Source organism: Eulemur rufifrons, chromosome 6 (genome assembly GCF_041146395.1).
Source record: "Eulemur rufifrons isolate Redbay chromosome 6, OSU_ERuf_1, whole genome shotgun sequence".
NCBI lineage: Eukaryota > Metazoa > Chordata > Mammalia > Primates > Lemuridae > Eulemur > Eulemur rufifrons.
Genome location: NC_090988.1, coordinates 79,915,861 through 79,936,451, shown reverse-complemented (window position 1 = coordinate 79,936,451; position 20,591 = coordinate 79,915,861). Strand labels below are relative to the sequence as shown.

At 39.6% G+C, this 20,591-nt stretch overlaps 1 protein-coding gene across 1 annotated transcript in view; it reads right to left on the bottom strand.

The window, feature by feature from the left end:
• Positions 1-1,994: 1,994 nt before the first annotated feature.
• The window catches only part of CAT (catalase), a 36,712-nt gene continuing 18,115 nt past the window's right edge, over positions 1,995-20,591 (bottom strand). Inside the window, exons 7-13 of the mRNA XM_069471265.1 lie at positions 19,845-20,036; positions 19,233-19,385; positions 14,369-14,507; positions 10,865-10,995; positions 5,191-5,298; positions 2,806-2,889; positions 1,995-2,475 (exon numbers count right to left, since the gene is read on the bottom strand). Coding sequence (XP_069327366.1) covers positions 2,410-2,475; positions 2,806-2,889; positions 5,191-5,298; positions 10,865-10,995; positions 14,369-14,507; positions 19,233-19,385; positions 19,845-20,036 — 873 coding nt within the window. The 3' untranslated portion in view covers positions 1,995-2,409. The remainder of the gene's footprint in view (positions 2,476-2,805; positions 2,890-5,190; positions 5,299-10,864; positions 10,996-14,368; positions 14,508-19,232; positions 19,386-19,844; positions 20,037-20,591) is intronic.

Genomic DNA, 20,591 nt, shown 5'->3' with positions numbered 1-20,591 from the left:
GACCCTTCCATTTCCTAGCAGGTGGAGGCTGGAGATTTTTAAAGAGCCTAAAAAGATGCAAGAAACATATGGAATAATATTACTCACCACCTTTAATATTAAGATCATAAGATAAATGCAGTTCATGGGCCAGCATAGCCCTACAGATGCATTTTTGTTTGGTATACACACTTTTTTTTTTTTGAGATTTTGTTTCATTTCTTACCATATATTAATTGCCTTATTTAGAAATCAGGAGATTTCTAAATATAGTGAATAATCATCACACAGTCATAGGGAGATAAGGACAATTAGTCTCCCCATTTAGAGGTAAGAGAACTATTAATAATACTCAGAGGAGGAAAGCAAGTCACTCGTTCCAAGTTCCCACAGATAGAAAATGGCAGGCCTTGAGTCTGAATCTGGAACTGTCTCGTTCTACGGTCACTCTAATATACTGACTCTCACTAATTTTATTCTCCTTATAAATTTGGCTCAGAAACTCTTAGGATGGCCTGTAATCCTAGCACTCTGGGAGGCCAACGCAAGTGGATGTTTGAGCTCAGGAGTTCAAGACTCCATCTCTACTAAAATAGAAAGAAATTATATGGACAGCTAAAAATATATATAGAAAAGTCAGCTGGGCATGGTGGGCATGGTAGTCCCAGCTACTCGGGAGGCTGAGGCAGTAGGATTGCTTGAGCCAGGAGTTTGAGGTTGCTGTGAGCTAGGCTGACACCACGGCACCCTAGCCCGAGCAACAGAGTGAGATTCTGTCTCAAGAGAAAAAAAAAAAAGAAACTCTTAGGATGTACCTTAATATCACTTAGAGGCACATAATTAGATAGTATCTCCCAGGAAGTGAGACCTAACTGGAGGCAGTTAACCTCATCAGTATTTGTCTTTGAAAATCACAGTAAGAAGTCTCAAAAGCAGAACTGGGGATACTTCCATGTGTGTCAGATATTTACATACAGAAAACAGGTTAGATACATGTGATTTTAACCAATTTATTTTTAAACCACAAAATAGAACAAACAGAAAACTATTTCAAAAACTCTGTCTTTATGTGTATAACCAATATTCAAATAAATAATCTTATATTAATTTTTATAGAGACATAACTAAAGTTGTTACTATATTAAAAATATTCAACATTGGGTGCAAATGGATAAATCTATTTTCTATGTCTGCAAACATAAGTTTCAAAGCATCCTCAAATACAGGAGGAATTTAGGCAGGAGAGTTTGATAGGAGAGTAAAGAAGTTTGAGCTAAAAGATTGAGAGTTTATATCTGTCTACTAATGGTCTAATGGTTTCCTGAAACCTACATCTCAGGAAATACCTGAAAGTAAGTATAAACTGGTTTTGAAGATGAAGGGAATAAATATTTTCAAGAAAAATAGGTTTTGATTTAGTATTCAGAATTTACCTCTAATTACTGACATGTGATTTTCAAGCATGATAGGCAAATATGGGTTTCAAGAAAAAGAAGAAAGAAAATAATTAGTGGTTCTGAGCTCTTATTTTAAAAACTCATAATCCTAAGTAAATGAGTTAATGGGCAAGAGATTTAAGTAATTTTCAAAGTTAGGGCATTTGCTATCTCAGAAGGCTATCCAAAGACTATTGATTTAAACAAATAACATAGTAACCTCATGATATTGGTATTTTCATTTTTAAGGGTAAGCATCTGAAAATAGACGATGTTCAAATTCAGAGTTCAATGGTACTTTCCAAGTTATATATGGAGTCAAAAGAAATCAAATACCATTTCTATTTTTACGTACAGATTATTTTATTATTAAAATGTAATATGTAATTACAAATCAATCTGTTGCCAAATTTGCATAAATGTGATTCCAAGTGAAAAAAAAAAAGCTGAACCTGATGAATTACAGAAATAAACAGTAAGCCATGATGGTGCTAAAGTTATTTTCTAAAGACACTGATGCATTAAATGTGTTTTTCCTATAAGAATCTTATAAAACTAAAAATTCTGAGTGGATCATCATTATCTTTTCTTCTTATATAATTATAGCCATATTTTTATATAATAGGCCATGAGGTGATATGTAAACATACTGATTTCACCAAGATTTTTTCTTATCAAATAAAATCATACTTTTAGTTAGAAATTTTCCTCCTAGTCATTTTAAATGAATACTCCAATCGTCAAAAAAAACAAGTACATGTTTTTTTAAATGATTGTTAAGCCCTAACCTTCATTTTCCCCTAGGGAAATGGCATTAAAAGTCATTAACTTATTTGCTATAGAAACCTAAATTATCACTTTAAAGACATTAGCTTGCATTGCACATCTATCACAAGAGACTCTTCTCTCCAGAGATGAGTGGGTTACACGTGTGAACATTAAGCTTTGCTTCACAGGTGCAGAGCTCCTTGGCCAGGCACTGGGGCCTCCGGCTTCACAGATTAGCTTTCTCCTTTGCAGACAGGTGAGACCCAGACTGCACAAAGGTGTGAATCGCATTCTGTTTTGAGAATAAGACAGACAGGTTAATTAACTCACAGGCAGCAGCAACTTGGGTATTTTCCTGGTTTTAATTTGTACCCAAACGAAAATAGTAATTCAGAATTAATTCACTTTAAACTGTCTCATATTGTTCAGAGCTAAAATGAAGGGTCGTGTCTTTTGCAGGTGAGTTCTTTATATCTCAAATGAGTTTCTGAACAGCTGCGTAAGAAATCTAATAGTTGCAGGTAGTGGCCCCTGAAGAGAACGATGCTAAGTGGAAAGCAAACGTGCCTAACCTAACCCAGCACACACGTCCTCTGTCATGGCCAGGCTGCTCTGGGCTCACCTTGGGCTTTTCCTTGTTGTATTTGTCCAAAAGAGTCTGGATGCGTTTCCCATAGTCAGGGTGGACATCACTAAAGTTCTTGACCTAAAGCCAAACAAAAATAAATGTAAGCATCACCCTAACCCCCTACTGTGCCACTCCCCGGTGTCTCTGTTTCACAGTGTTTATTCCATAGGGGAGGAAGGACATTCCAGCAGAAGGCAGTGCCACTCGGTGGCTAACAATGCTGACCTCGGAGTGAGACTTGGGTGTCCAGTGAAAACTCTGACATATACCAGCGAAAACAACCTCAGACAAGTCACTTCACTTCTCTGAGCTTCAACATCCCACTCCATAAATGAGCAAGATAATTATGTGTATGTAATATAATAAAATCAATATTTGTTTGTCCTCCCATTCCCGACACAGACCTCCTAAAATCCTCAGAATTTATTGTCTTTTATATGCTATTGTGATGACTTATGGGGGAGGGGGCATCCTAGATAGCTTCAGGACGGAGCCGGAAAGACCAAGCATGTGGTTGGAAGGCTAGAACTTTCAGCCCCACGCCCAAACCTCCAGGCAGGGGAGAAGAGCTAGAGATTGTGTTCAATCACCCACGGCCAGTGATTTGATTGATCGTGCCTACATAAGGACACCTCCATAAAACCCAGAGACGACTGGGTCGGGGAGCTCCTGGGTGGGTGAGCACATCAAGGTGCACGCGGGTGGCACACCCAGAGGGGCTGGAAGCCCTGAGTCCATCCCCATAGGCATCTCTTCCCTTTGGCTATTCCCGAGTTGTATCCTTTATAATAAATTGGTAATCATAAGTAAAGCACTTTCCTGAGTTCTGTGAGTTTCTCTAGCCAGTTATCAAACCTGAGGAAAGGTCGTGGGAATCCTTAAATTTGTAGTCAGAATTTGCAGAAGTGTGGGTAGGTGGGGCACCTCATTTGGCACTTAAAGTGGGAGCAGTCTTGTGGGGCTGACCCCTAAATCTGTGGGTTCTGACACTAACTCCAGGAGTTGCTGTCAGAATTGAATTGAATTACAGGACACTCAGTTGCTGCCAAAGAATTAGAGAATTGTTTGTCGTTGGTAAAAAAAAAAAAAAAAAAAAAAAGTGAAACCCCACACAACCTACCTCATAGAGTATTGTGAGAAAAACGCCTATGAGGTGAGCTGCATTTACTGCATGGAAAGAGCTGACCACAGAATAATTACTTAACAAGTTACAGTGATTTGTATTTAAAAATGGGCCTGGGCACCGCCTGAATTTAAAGTGAAATATGCAAAGACAGGGCACCTGCAGGGCAACTCCGCATACCTCACGCAGGAGTTCCCAGGCGACAGCAGGAGGAAGTGGAGCATCATGAACCCCTAGGAAGCCTCAAGGCTTCAGCACATGTGAAAGGAGAATGCCAAGGGCTTGAGCCCGGCGCCGCTACTTGCAAGCTGTCTTCCCCATTCTCTTTAGTAAAACGAGATAAAATCTGCCCTGCCCATCACACAGAGCAACCACCGGGCTCTCTGCTGGAACTTGAACCCAGGCCCTCGAACACGTCCCCAACAGCTGCTAGCCTAGCTGACCCTAGGAAGAGAAAAGCAGCCACCAAGGACGAAGGAGACAGTGGGATTCCTAGCTTTACAAAAAGCTTAGCCCTGGGACAGGCCAGGAAGCCAGAAGGGAGAGGGCGTCACATAGCTCAATGAGTTGCCATAGGAAATACCCTAGTACCTTAGCTCAAAAGTCCAGCCTGCCTTTTGGAAGCAGCTCAGTTCTGCCCCAGTAATTATACAAATTCTAGTTTACATCTGAAGGAGAATCAAGATATCATGATATTAAACCTTTAGACAGGCTTCAAAACACAAAAATGTAAGATCAATATACACACACATACATACACACACTATTTTTTTAGACGGGGTCTTGCTATGTTGCCCAAACTGGCCTCCAACTCCTGGGCTCAAGTGATCCCCCCTGCCTCAGGCTTCCAAGTAGCTAGGGCTCCAGGTGCACATGCCACTGCACTCAGCTGATATATTTCGTATCATCCAAAGTTTGCAAAATTGTGGCGGGATCCACATTTTGATATTAGATAGGCATTTACTATCTTGCACAGAACTTTGCTCTAGTCAAATTAAACAGCATAGGTAAAATGCACCCTGAACTCAACTAAATGAGTACACAATGAACAAACAGCTAAGGACTGATGGATATGTCATACCAGACAAAACACAGAGAGAAAATAATCAGAGGTTGATTGGGGACTATTATCATTTTTTTAAGTCCCCTTAGGTCAAGTAAAATCGAAATGGTGGCTTCATTTTAAGGGTTCTCCCACACAGCTGCACTGACTTCCCTGGCCAGCAGGTGTCGCCCTTCCGCTTACAAAGACTCACCGCTTTCTTCTGGATGAAAAGCTGGGCGTCTTTCAGGTGGCCAGCAATGTTCTCACACAGGCGCGTCCTCTGCTCTTCATTCAGCACCTTCTCATAGAATACCCGCACCTGCTCGGGGAAGAGAGGGTGAAGAGAATCCAGTAACCAGTTTATCACAAACAAAACTCACCTGTTACGCCACTTAGGACATGAATGATCAAAAACCTTTTGGAATTTAAGAATAATTTTCAGTTACAACTAAAACTGTTGTTGTGTTGAGTTCTTCACTTCATGTTTTGTTTTAAGCAAAACAGGAAGAATTCATTTGTTGATAATGGCTCATAACTGCTTTTTAATAATGTCCTTATAGTCTCTTATAAATAGATCTATAATTAAAAACCCTACTACATCCTTAATAATGACAACTCCAGAATGTGCAGGCTGTCTTTCAATGTAAACCTGGCACAATACAATCTTTGTTCAATTCATCCAGAACCATGGAGGGAAAAAACCTAATTCATTTATACACACACACATTCGTAGCTATTTGGAAGCCAAGATTTCTTTGGCAGGACAGATATTAATAGTGATACTGTGTTTAGACTATTGAGTTTACCTCTAAAATGAATACCAATAGTTGAAAATAAAAAATAGGCGCTTAGTACCAGATATACGAATCTAGTAGCCTCTGCTCAATTCTGAAAATTAAAAGGTTGTAGCTATGATTGTATTCTAACATTTCATTCATTCAACAAATATTATCTACAATGCACCTGACTCTGTTCCATGCATTATGCACTGTTCGATTGTTTGTAAAGTCCAATATTCAATTATCCAAAGTATCAAATTTATAAAATATTAAGATATGTGTCATTTTTCTAAGCTATCAATTAAAAAATATTTTTAAAAAATATTTAATCAAGTGTGTCTATGTGTGAGTAGAAGAAAGCCCTCCTCTGTCACCTCAGTCTACCATCTGGAACCTTAATCTACACCTCAATCTACAATCTTAAACATCTTAAACTTGCAATTCTTGAATTACAAGAGTCTGTTCCTGCAATTCCAGAGGAGTGTCGCAGCCTGCTTGCTCATGAGAGCAGAAATTACCAAATTTTCAGGGATTTTGTAAGCAAGTTGTTAAACATGGCCATTGCAAAAATTAAATTACATAAATTTATAATTAAATAAATTATAGTTCAAACAAAAGTAATAAATACTTGAAACATCACTTTTTTTTTTTTGAGGCAGAGTCTTGCTTTGTTGCCCAGGCTAGAATGAGTGCCGTGGCGTCAGCCTAGCTCACAGCAACCTCAAACTCCTGAGTTCAAGGAATCCTCCTGCCTCAGCCTCCCAAGTAGTTGAGATACATGCATGCGCCACCATGCCCAGCTAATTTTTTTCTATATATATTTTTAGCTGTCCAGATAATTGCTTTCTATTTTTAGTAGAGACGGGGTCTCGCTCTTGCTCAGGCTGGTCTCAAACCCCTAAGCTCAAACGATCCTCCCGCCTTGGCCTCCCAGAGTGCTAGGATTACAGGTGTGAGCCACCGCGCCCGGCCGAAACATCACTTTCTAATTAATACATAATATTACCTCTGTTCGCTTTCTAATTAATACATATTACCTATTGCCTATGTTTTTGAGGTTATTTATGTCTTCTGTATCTCTGTGGCAGAAATACTATAGAATAGTGATATTGGGTATCATCCTCAATGCCTCAGATTCAGTGACATCGTGTTGTAGCTTGAAGTCACTCCTGGGGAATATTTCCACCAAGAAAATTGACAAACACTACAAACCAGGGCTTTCTCCCCCAGAGAGCCAACTGGTAAATATTTTTCAACATATCACAGAATAACATCCATATAAAATACTGGCTCTCTCAGAGATACGGTTAATCTACAGCATTAAGAGGTTTAAAAAAAAAAAAAAAGTCCCTGTACATATACAAGGTATCCTGGTTCAGCATGTGGCATGAGAAGCCTCCACTGTAAATAGTATGTAATTGTATGTGCCCTTCCCACCTAACCCCAGCGTCGGCATTCACCGCCACTCAGGTAAAAGGCAAGTTGAGAGTCCAAGGAAGTTAAACTGGAGAAGTCTCTCAGCGACCTGACTTGCATATTCTTACGCCTGGCTAAAACTACCATCTATATATAGCTGAGTCACTCGTGCAGGAGGGCGTGGACTCCACATACATGACAGCTGCTCTACTTTTTAACCGGATTATGATTCTGAGCCATTTTATCAGCTCCACACTTTAACCATCAACTCTTAATGGCAGGACCAGACTCCTTTTAAAGCAAAAGTGACATTTTTACTAATCAATACAAAGTAAGAGAATGGTTTTTTTTCTTTAATAAGCTTTTTAATTTAAGTGTAACGTGTCTACAGTAAAGGGCACCAATCCTAAGTGTGAAGTCGATGACTTTCCAGTGAACACAACTGTGTAACGACCACCCAGGTCAAGGTGGAACAACACCCATATCTCAGAAACCCCTCCACTAGGGCCTCTGCCAGTTACCCCAGTCACTACCCCCTCTCACCACCCCAAAGGCAATTTTTTTTTTATTTATAATATCATAAATATGTTGTGGCTCTTTTTGAAATTTACATAAATGAAATCATACAGTCTAGGTTCTTTTGTCTGGCCTTTTTGCTCGATGTCATGTTTGTAAGATTCATCTGTCATGGCTTATTGCAATAGTTCATTAATTTCCATTGGTATACACTGTGGGCATATACTATACTGTTTATTTATCCACTTGTTAATGAACATTTGGGTAATATGAACAGTCTTATAAATGTCTTCTGGTGGTCATAGGTACACATTTTTATTGGGTATCAACTGGATAGTACACTCGCTAGGTCAAAAGGCATGCGTATGTTCAGCTTTAATAGACACTGCCAAACAATTTTCCAAAACAGCTGAACCAACTCTCTCTCATGTACCAGAATTCTAGCCATTCCAGCACATGTGTAGTGGCATTTCTTTATGGTGTTATTTTGTATGCCCCTGATGACGAATGCAGTAAACTACCTTCAGCCATTTGGATATCCTGTTTCATGAAGTATCTGTTTCAGTCTTTACCCATTTTTCTATTCAGCTGTCTTTTTCACATTGCTCAGCAGAAGTTCCTTACATACTCTGTACACAAATCACTGGTTAGATGAATTGCAAATACATTCTCCCACTCTGGGGCTCGCCTTTTCAATCTCTAAATGGTGTCTCATAATGAAGAGTTCTTTTTCTCTCTCTCCCTATGAGCTAGTCTGGATAATACCTACTGCTCTGTCTTCCAGTTCACCAATCCTCCTCTTCAGTCATGTCACCCTGCTTCAAAACCCATCTATGAAATTCTTAATTTCAGTTGTTGCATTTTCTAGTTAAGTATGTCTATTCAATTCTTTTTCATAAGTTAAAGTTCTCCTATTAAATTCTCTGGGCTGTCATCTACTTTCTTGAACCCATTAGTCGCAGTTATTTTAAAACCTGTTTCTGACATTTTTCTTATTTGGTTCTCCAGCAGGTTTGTTTCTATTGTCAGTTTTTTTGAGGGAGGTTTCTCGCTTAATTTTCAGTCATAAGGTCTTAATGTGTTAGGTATGCCTGATAATTTATTACTGAATGCTGGACATTTGCATATGAAAAGGTCCAGAGATAATTTGAGGTTTGATTTTCTGCCAAAGAAAAATTTATGTTTGTTTCTGGCAGGCAGTTAGGAAAGAGAGAGATCACTCTAATCCAGTCTGAGACTGAGCTGATGCAGAGCTGTGCTTCAGTTCAACGAGTGCAAGTTTATTCTGGGTTTGCCCTTCTTCCTGGACGTGGCCCTTCAGGGCTTCCAGCTGACAGCCTGGGGTGGTGACTACAGGCTCTCCTCCTTAGCAGACCCTGAACTCCAATTTTCGTCCCTCCAGACCCATGAGACTGCTGTAAACTCTGCTCAGCTTCCTGACCAATGCTTACAAATTAGTAAATGCCTGATGAGGAAAGGATGCCAAATGTCAAGCTTACTTCTCTGCACTTTTTTTTTTTTTTGTACTTCTTTTCTATCTTGATCTTGGTCCCTTAAATCCTTGTTGCTTTTTTAGCTCTCCAAAACTGAAAACAAATGCTTTTTCTATTTTATCTAGCTTTTCAACATTTCCCATGACAGGATATGTCTGATATAAGCTAGTCTTCCATAGACAGAAGCAGAAGTCCAAGTGAAACATTTTTAGGAGAATAAATCTGGATCTTCTATGTATTTCCCATGTGACTCTTATCATCACAAAATGATGCTATGAACCTGTAACAACAGTACTGTGACTACTTAAAAGCACGAGTCCTATGTAGTGATAAGAAAATCTCTCAATACAGTAAGAATGATCATGTGGTAAATTTTAATGTATAAGCAATAGCCTTATCATCTAATTAATTTTTGCAGAGGTTGTATGAGCTGGTTTAATAGCTGTATTGACTTCACCCAAGCAAAATTCTTTGAGAGGCAGGGAGTGGACTGTAATATACTTGGTTTCATCTGCCATCACCAAAAATAATGCAGTTATATAAAGAGCTTAGAAGAACTGTTTTAAATTCATCTAAATATGGTTTATATCCTACAACAAAATAACTTCTTTTATATATATACATATATTTGTATATACATAAATGTCTTAAGGATATCCTCATAGTGAATTAATTCACGTCTTTAAGTATATACTTTACTTGGAACTCACATTCACAAACTGAGGAACTAAAAATAGGTTCTACTCTAACTTCAATACTAAGTTTAAAACCAACTGCCCAAACAGAGCTCTAGAACAATTACACTTTTAACTTTATCCCATTATTGTGTGTGGCATAAGTTGCAGTAGACACATTAATGAGGTGGCTGCCCACCACCTATAGCCCCTGAAAGAGCATTTAGAGCAGCCACAGTTGACTAGAAAGGGGATAAGAACTTGACCAGGGCAGTTAACTAGGCTGACCAATGGCCAGTGGTGCAACCTGGGGTGAAAAGATTAGCCAAGTCAATCTGACTCTATACCTCTAGAATCCAATACAAAAGTATTGCTGAGAAGAAATAAAAGGTGGTCCCCCTCCCCAAAAAAAAGGAATACATGAAGAAAGAAGCCACAAAGGAGAGTTAGGTCATGGTCATGGCAAAGCCCCAACAATGATAAAACAGAAGCTATGAGGCAGAGGGGAGAAAAATAGGAAGACACGGTAAAAATAATTAGTATTGGAAAGCAGAGGCAAACAGACAGTAGCTAAGTCATGTGAATGGTGCAGACTATGGTGGAAACGCCCACACTCTTGCCACCAAGCCTCCTAGAGCCATTTTGGATCTCCAGTTCTGGTCCACTGAACTGGGCTCTCCTGCCCAGATCCTTAGATTTGGCTATATTTAAGCTATACTTGCTCATTTCTTAGACTGCCATGAGATCACTGTTTCCCCAATCCTTGCCCCCAACCTCTGTACCCCTTCCATAAACTTTGGAGGAACAAGACGAGTTCCATACCTTGAACCAAAAGAGCACAGTAACCCAACTCTTCAACTCTACCCGATAAGGGGCCCTATTTACAATTAGATATGAGTCTTTCCTGAATTCAATTTAAGACAAATTAGACACTTGGAGAGTGACAGAATATGCAGACATTGACAAAGACAATTAGCAAGTGACTCCCACAGCAAAGAAGCCATTACCTGGGAGACATTGTCATGGTCGGCACTGTTGAAGCGCCGCACATCTGCAGAACATTGGGTGCTGTGCTCCAGGGCAGAGGGCAGCTGCTCTGGAGCCTCGAAGCTGTTGGGGTAGTAATTTGGAGCACCACCTTTAAGGGAAAACCACACAGATTCACTCAGGAATATGGAAAATGAAGCAAGTCTGCAAACAGTCAACGTCATAAGAAATAAACTTAAGTGGTAATCGAATACGCATACACAGACATAAACACAACACACACATTATCTCTAACTTCCTGTAGTTAAATACAGGAAGTACTAAGATTCTTAGTGAATACTGCCATCTTCTACAAGCTCTCATGGGCTATCTCACTCAGGGTCTTTTTTTTTTTCTTTCACCCCCCCCACCCCACCCCCAAATCTCACTCGGAGTCTTAATGAAGAGATCTCAAGTCCATTTCAATTCTTCAAATGATCTAATGTATCTTGTCGTCTGATGCTTACCAGCACAAGCATAAATTTATGTAGGTTTGATTTGGAGCAGAACCAGAACTTCTGCATCACGGCTTCTGTTTTATCATTGTTGAGCCTTTGCCATGATCATGACCTAACTCTCCTTTATGGCTTCTTTCTTCAGGTATTCCTTTTGTTGGGGCCACCTTTTACTTCTTCTCTCAGTACTTCTGTATCGGATTCTAGAGTTACACAGACAGATTGACTTGGCTAATCTTTCCACCCCAGGTTGCACCACTGGCCATTGGTCAGCCTATATAGAGATGAGACCCAAAGACACCTTTCAAATCTGAGGGTTTCATTTGGACTTGGGCTCAGTTCAAACACCGAATCACAGAATTCTTGGAAGCGACCTAAAAGTTCTGGCTCTGCTCCTTGAATTTACAGACACAGATGTGGAGCTCTGCGTTGTTACCTGATGGCTGCAAAGTCACACGCTAGTTAGTGGTAGACGTGGGATTAGAACTCTGGGTTTTCTGTCTCTTTCAGCCCAGCATATACTGTATTTCCATTACGGATCCCTACTTCGCTATTCCTTAAACGTTTTTAAGATTCCCAGGGTATCTCTCCTTTATTGACGATGATGACTTTACTCAATTCTAGCTTCACTGTCTTATCACTCCACAGATATATAAAAAAGGGATTTTTAAAAAATTTGTTTTGTAAGTATGTCAGCACTCACTTATCTGGACTTACGGAAAGCAATAGTAAAAAATACAATCAAGACATTTTATATGACTTTCAAAATAAATTATGAGGCTTTTTTTTTTTCCATTTTATTTTCCTAACTATATTCTGCTTTGGCCAACATTGGCAGAAGTTTGAATTGTCCGAGCACACACTGCCTAAACAGGAACGGCCCAGAAGCACATTAAATGGTCTGAGCAAACCTGTCTGGGATTGGAATTTTTCCCGGCTCCCTGCCAGAATAGATTATCTACAGTGGATAATCAAGAGATGCCTGTCCATCATATTGGTCAAGCCACCAGTGTGGGGGGTGGGGCGGGGAAGGGAGGACACTATACACTTATGGAGCTCAACTATTAGCTCAAGAAATTCATCCTAGTTCAGCCACATCTATACGAAGACAAAAATGCTCCAACAACCAGCCATCACAGTGCTTTCTGTATTAAGAATTAACTGTGAAATATGCTCTATTTCAGTAACTTAAAGGACCACAGCTCAAATGCTCTACTTTTAAAATTAGGCAAAGGGTAAGTAAAAATAGATCCTTAAGTATTTTTTTCATAAGCATGTCACTATAATGGTAAACAAGAAGCAATTACTCATTAGTGAAGTTCAAAATATACTTAAACCTCTCTGCTATAGACCGTTTCAGTAAAGAAAGGACAACCAAGGAATATGAATTGAAAAAAAAAAAGGGAGAAGAATAAAAATGCAAAAGACAGACACTGGAAGTATCAATTACTTTGGGCAATAACACACCTCATGCCTCTATAAACCTCAGAGATCAGAAATATTGCAATCAACTAATATAATTATTAATAATAAACATGTAGGCCGGGCACGGTGGCTCACGCCTTTAATCCTAGCACTCTGGGAGGCTGAGGCAGGAGGATCGTTTGAGCTCAGGGGTTTGAGACCAGCCTGAGCAAGAGCGAGACCCCGTCTCTACTAAAAATAGAAAGAAATTAGCTGGACAACTAAAAATATATAGAAAAAAAAAATTAGCTGGGCATGGTGGCACATGCCTGTGGTCCCAGCTACTTGGGAGGCTGAGGCAGAAGGATTCCTTGAGCCCAGGAGTTTCAGGTTGCTGTGAGCTAGGCTGATGCCACGGCACTCACTCTAGCCCGGGCAACAGAGTGAGATTCTGTCTCAAAAAAATAATAATAATAATAATAAACATGTAAACTGGTTAAATATACGGAAAAGGCTCAGTGATAATGGTAACAAGATCAAGGCACAAATTTACATATGCAAAATAATCTTAAGTGTATGAAAAATATTCATAGAAAAGAATAGCAAGAAATATAGCAAAATTGTTGTGACCTTTGGAAGTTGGAAAGATAAGTGAGTTTTTCTTCTTTCTTCTCTTCCTTCCCCTGTATTTTCCAAATTTCCTTTAGGACACATGTTATTAATATTATTTTTATTATAGAAAAATAAACTTTGAATGGAGCCATCTATGGCTATAAATATGCATCATCAGTAAAATTTCTGAAGGGATTGATGTAAGCAGACTATTTCCAAAACACATGTGTCCTAAATAGGAAAATAAAATAACTAAGATCTATATTAATATAAACTGTGGAATACTAAAAGGAAAAAAACATTAATCAAGCATTCTGTTTGATTAATTAGAATACATAATTAGAACTAGAGGCTGGTTTGTACATGGCACCAAAAAAAGCAGTTAAAAGAAAAAAATCATAAATTTGATAAATGAGCTCCAAAAAAACCAAACTGCAGTGGAGTCTCATCTTACCAGTTGGTTTATGTGACTTCAACTACATTCACTTAAGAAAAAACATGAGGGGGAGAACCCCTTGATTTTGCTCATCTCCCCAGCCTGCTGTATCCCCTCCAAATGCCAGCTAGACTTGCTCCCCCAGGGCTTCAACAGAACCGCAAAGAAAACGACATGAACTCAGGTTTTGCACGTCCAAGAATCTAAGTCTTGGTGCTTTTGAGTTAAGGAATTGTCCATTTTTTAAAGTATCTTTAAAACCTAACTCCTAAGTTGGACGTTACTCTGCTATAGCCAGCATGAAAGATCTTTCTCCCTGCCTTTAACTGTCAAAGGACAGCAAGTACCATCTGAGGGGGGAACTCTCAATAAAATATGTAAAATAGACAAAAACACGGAAAGTCGTCAGGCAGTTTAAACCTTCACTGCTGGGCAAAAACTCCCCGTTGTGGAGAGCACCCACCCGGAACAGGAGGGTCTGTGGGCCCAGTTTGAAAGCCACTGGCCTGGTGTCCCGCCCCATCTGCTTCACACACCCTCGACCCTTACGGGGGGGAGCCAATTGTCTTGAGGCCTACCCTGATTGTCCTGAAAGCACATGGGGCCGTCACGCTGGTAGTTGGCCACTCGAGCACGGAAGGGACAGTTCACGGGTAACTGAAGATAATTGGGTCCCAGGCGGTGGCGGTGAGTGTCAGGATAGGCAAAAAGGCGGCCCTGTAGCAATAAATGCAACAGATATTGAGTAGGGGCAGTAAGATATAAAATAAGAATGGGCTATAAAGTCCATTCTAGAATTTGAAGCACAAAGACTCTGTACATGGTTACCATAAAACCCTGCCTGGGCCAAGTCTCTTCTTATGAAATGAGCTCTCCCTAACCGGACAGTCTTTCATTTCCCACACCACATGGCCAACCACAAATGTTCACATCTGTTTTAGATAATAACATCTCTTTTTTACCCCAAATAACAAGTTAGTGTCCCGCCTTATACTGTATTACTTTCCATTCCCAAGGAAGTATTACATTGTAAAATAAATTTGCTAGAATGTGGAATCCTGAATTAATTCCACTCCTCCCCATTCCTCCGCTCCAAGGAAAGAAATCAATCATTTGCTCTTAACAAAAAGCAAAAAATGTCTACAAAACCAGCTGTATAGGAAATTCTTCAAGGAAACACCTCGAATGTTGTCTTCTGAGTTATCTCAGATATACTCTGAGCTCTGAGACTTTCTAGATATAAACAGAGCACCACAAAAAGAAAGCTATGGTTCAAAATGATGGCCCTACAATGCCAAATGCCAAAGGTAGTGAATCCAAGATTAAATGATGTTACATATTAACCAAGGCAGGATGGTACCCATTTTGAAATTTCTTTCAGGAAATGCTGACACAAAAAAACTTTATGATGAATTCTATGTTAATTTTAATATCCAATTACTTAAGTAGTCTCATTATTCAAAATTCTACTCTATGAGGAATTTTTCTTTCACTGATTTTATCACTGGCCTTGAACCTTAAACTGTGTTTTTATATCCCTAATTCTATGAGGCAAAATAAAAACCAAATTGAATATGACAGCTTAAGCAATTATTTTGTATTCATTCACTCATACCAATATGCTTACTCCAGTTCCACTGTTCTGTCAGTAATTTGCTCTTGGCTGTAGGACTCCACCTCCCCTAATCATTTAAAGTAGTCTAAGGCTATGTTGAGATGACTGGCCATGCAACCATGACTAACACTCACCCACAGTTTGGAAGCTGGTTGCCTCCTTTGGCTCAAAAAGTTGTGCTCTTAACTCTATCAACAGGATAGAAGATACAATCGCACCAAGAGCCTGGATGTAGCCTCGGTAATTCTGATTCTGTACCACCTTATGTTTATCAGGCAACCCTACCCCACCTAGGGGTGGAGACCAACAAAGGTTGGGAAATGGGCACAGCGAGGCCATACCCTGACACCAAGTTGAATCTAGGCCTTACCCAAAACCCTGAGCCTGAAATCCCTTGCTGGACCCAGGTGAGAAAGCAAAACAATCCTTTCCCACTCTGGCCGTCAGCCCAACTTCTGCGACTCCTGGCAAAGTGCAGAGTATGAGAGTAAAGAAAGGGGCATCTGCATCATCAGATACCCAGGGGAAAGTCTGGGACTTGTATTGTACTTTGTCCGTTTCACCATGGTCTGGCTCACCACTTTGGATAAAGTCATAAAATTTATTAACATGATCTTGTTAAAAGGTAACTGAGAACATTGTCCATTAATATACTGACTGCCACCATCCAAGCTACCATGCTCATTAGCTCTCATCAGGAATAATTTCAAAGCCCTCCTAACGTGGCTCTCCTCGTCCACTCCCTACTCTAAAATGCAACCTACATATTCCTGCCAAAAGAATCTCCCTTAGGCCCCACTCAGATTGTATTATTTTCCTGCTCAAAAAACCTTAAATGATTCCTCACTGGGTCACCAAATGGCTAAATGAATACAACAGGCCTTTCCAGTTGTATGGCTCCTAAAATGCTCCATGGTATTACGATTCATACCTAAATGACCTAAGAAGTTATAGGAAAAGCTAGGCTAGAAAAAATAACTTAGCAAAACTTACAAAACCTTTCAAACACTTTTAAAAAATTCTTTAAAAAAAAAACTATAAACACACTGAATTTAAAATAGATGTATTTGCCAAACTGAAATTAATGCTAATAGAAATTTTATACACACACATACACACACAATTTTTTTTTCTTTTTTTTTCCAGACAGGATCTCACTCTGTTGCCTGGGTTAGAGTACAGTCATGTCATCATAGCTCACAGCAACCTCAAACTCCTGGGCTCAAGTGATTCTCCTGCCTCAGCCTCCTGAGTAGCTGGGACTATAGGCGTGCACTGGGCCCAGCTAATTTTTCTTTTTTTTGTAGAACCGGGGTCTCGCTCTGTTGCTAAGGCTGGTCTTGCACTCCAGGCTTCAAGCAATCCTCCTGCTTTGGCCTCCCAAAGTGCTAGGATTATAGGCGTGAGCCACTCCACCTGGCCAGAAATTATATTAATTTTCACTTGTCATCCTTTTTCAGGATTCTCTTCCCCAATGGTTTCAACAGATGCCTTAGAAAGGGGTGGGGAACCTGAGTCCTTGGAGCCACATGTGGCTTTCTGGATCCTTGAGTGCAGCCTTTTGACTAAATCCATACTTTACAGGACATATCCTTTTTTTTTTTTTTTTTTTGAGACAGAGTCTCACTCTGTCACCCAGGCTAGAGTGCCGTGACGTCACGCTAGCTCACAGCAACCTCAAACTCCTGGGCTCAAGCGATCCTCCTGCCTCAGACTCCCGAGTAGCTGGGACTACAGGCATGCGCCACCATGCCTGGCTAATTTTTTCTATATATATATTTTTAGCTGTCCATATAATTTCTTTCTATTTTTAGTGGAGACAGGATCTCGCTCTTGCTCAGGCTGGTCTTGAACTCCTGAACTCAAACAATCCACCCGCCTTGGCCTCCCAGAGTGCTAGGATTACAGGCGTGAGCCACCGTGCCAGGCCAGGACATATCCTTTTAAAGGGATTTGTTCTGTGAAGTTTGGATTCTGTCAAGGGTCTGCACTTGAAGATCTGGAGGGCCACATGTGTCCTTGAGGCCGCAAGTTCCCCACCCCCAGCCCAGGGTCACTGTCTTGGCTTCTTCTGCTCCCCAGTTTCCATGCAACTTCTGCTTATCCTCTAAATCAGCTTGACTTTCTTTTTCTATTCCCAATCCCCAGGTGCCTATTTTTTCTATTTATCACCAAAAGGAGTGATTCTACTTGAGATATATATATATATATCAGACCACATTTCTCAAAACTGAAGAAAACTTTTCTTTTCCTAGAAAAGACATGCTTCTAGGCTGGGCGCAGTGGCTCAAGTCTGTAATCCTAGCACTCTGGGAGGCCGAGGTGGGAGGATCGCTCGAGGTCAGGAGTTCGAGACCAGCCTGAGCAAGAGCAAGACCCCATCTCTACTAAAAAGTAGAAAGAAATTAGCTGGACAACTAAAAATATACAGAAAAAATAAGCTGGGCATGGTGGCACATGTCTGTAGTCCCAGCTGCTCGGGGAGGCTGAGGCAGAAGGATTGCTGGAGCCCAGGAATTTGAGGTTGCTGTGAGCCACAGCACTCCAGCCAGGGCAAAAGAGTGAGACTCTGTCTCAAAAGAAAAAAAAGAAAGAAATGCTTCTACTCAAGCATTTACGGTCCCCTCTGCCATATACCCAATGAACCTGTTCAAACTCAACTCTTCTTGTGGAGGAGAGAGTAACTATTTACAGTTTGTCCTTTTTAACTCACGTCCTTCTCCTGCCACATTTTACCTGTTGAAAATCAAAATCCTATCCATTCTTCAAAACCCCTCTCAAATGCTACCTGTTCATGAAACTTTGTGGTCAACCTCCTATCAGACAAAATTTCACCTTCTGATTCACCATGCCACTCTGCCCTATGTTATTGTTACAAAACCTGGCACAGTCTATCACACACAATAGACAGGTACTCAGTGTATACTGGTTAAATTGAACTACAAACTAATGAAAAACTTACTTCCTATACAGGCTTCAGATGTTCCTAATGTCATAGCAAAACTGTTATTAAAAAAGAAAAAAAAACAAAAAACGTGGGGGTCTTAACTTGTCCTCCAAGGAGACTGAAACCTGAACTGGAATCAGATACTTACATAAGAAGCACCCTCAGTCATTGTGGTCTCATCGAGGGTATAATCTTTAACCTTTGTTTCATGGTCCCAGTCCAAAAACACAAAAGATTGACTTACACGATAATTATTAAGCCAATTATTTTCCTATTGATTCTGGTCCAAGGTAGAATTTTTCACTCTTTGCCCTCTTGGAAGAACATGTTAGAAAGCGATGTAAAATATACTGACTGTGTAGCAACACTACCAAGACAAATTGTTAAATTAATCCGCTGCCTTTATCCCTGGCAACATAAATTTAGTTCATAAAGCCCATCCTCAGATCTCTTTACAGATTGAAAAATTCAAGCATCACCATGAAATAATAAATGAATAAAGTTATGCTGATTAAGGTATTATAATCAATCAACTACATTCCCTCCCATTACAGTTACAGACTGAATGGACCACGCTTTACTCTACAAATACCTAAAGCATTTCTATTATATCTTTTTTTAAAAATTAAGCAACTATTCATGTCTTCACATATGCAGACACTTTACCATGGAATTTAGCTTCTACTTGGTTTATTCAAGGAATGCCTATCTAAGGGTGCTTCACCTCAGTGAGTCCCAAGAGGAACTAAGGACCCAGATTAAAGTTTAAGTAATGTTCTAGTTAATTCCTCACATAAAGATCATGCCAAACTGCACACTGTGTGTGTGTGTGCGTGCACATGGACACCTGCTTTAGAACATCTCAATCCACCGGGCTTACCTGAAGCATTTTGTCAGGGCTGGGCTCAATGCCAGGTGGCATGTTGCTTGGATCAAAAGCTATCTGTTCAACCTCAGCAAAATAATTAACTGGATTCCGGTTTAAGACCAGTTTACCAACTGGAATAAGAGGGTAGTCCCGGTGAGGCCAAACCTGAAAATAAAGTCATATTCACAATGACCAGACAGCCAACTGAAGGAAATTAAAGCTACCCATAAAAATACCAGCTTTCAAATACAATCAGGTCAGTGAAAATATTTTTTAATCTAATAAAACATGGTAAGAACTTCAGATGAGTGTACTAGTTAAATCTTTCACAATAGTAAATGGTAAATATTGACACTTTCCCCAGGCAAAAGTACATCAGCTTTTCAAAATGTGTTCCCTGCCAATAGCAACATATGAAGCCACTTAGATGCATTCAATGAACTTCCAAATAGGAACATGGAAATGAGATGCTGGTGAGCGCTCACTCACCGTCCCGGAAGCTCTGCAGTGGTACCACTGTGCTGTGTCTATGACTTCCCCACCATTGTGACTGCTTGACTGGAAATTTTTTTAAATTAGCTAAGAAACTTAAAAAAGAAAACAATATAGTTGTTAGGGACTCACCTTGGTGACATCAAATGGATTAAACGGACAAGTTTCAGCCTGATTAAATGTCATGACCTGGATGTACAAAGTCCAGGAGGGGTAGTTTCCTGTGGCAATGGCATTAAAAAGATCCCGGAGGCCATAGTCAGGATCTTCCTGGGAAAGTCTGGCTGCATCTTTGACAGAAAGGTTTTTGATGCCCTGGTCAGTCTACAAAAGGAAGGAAAGAAGCTCAAACTGAAACTTACTGGCAGTTATCAAAATTGAATCAGTAATTCATTGAGGGATTATGATTTCAGTCTTTGGGTAGTGTTACTCAAAGACTGAAATTTCTTTACAACAGTACTTCAGTGGTTTAAATCTGATACTAATGAACTTATCAACAAGAAATTCTACTTGATTATCTTGATTTTTTAAATTTCAAGAGAATTCTGCCTACACATTTCATATTTAAAATTAGTCCTATCTTTCCGTTTACATATTCTGTATTATTTGAATTTTTTATTCATGTTATTTTTGGAATCAGAAAAAATATATATATATTTTAAAAATAAGCAAAAAAAATCAATAAAATTAAAGGACTTCCATTTTTTCATAAAGTAATTTTTAATTCCCATTTTATAATAGCTCAAATCAGTTACTGAAATTGTGCTCAGCTAGAATCCCTCTACAATCACCTCTTCCTTTTTTTTAAGAAATCATAGAATCATAGTTCATAGAGCTTAAAGAACTTTAGTATAACTACTCTGAACCAGTATGACTACT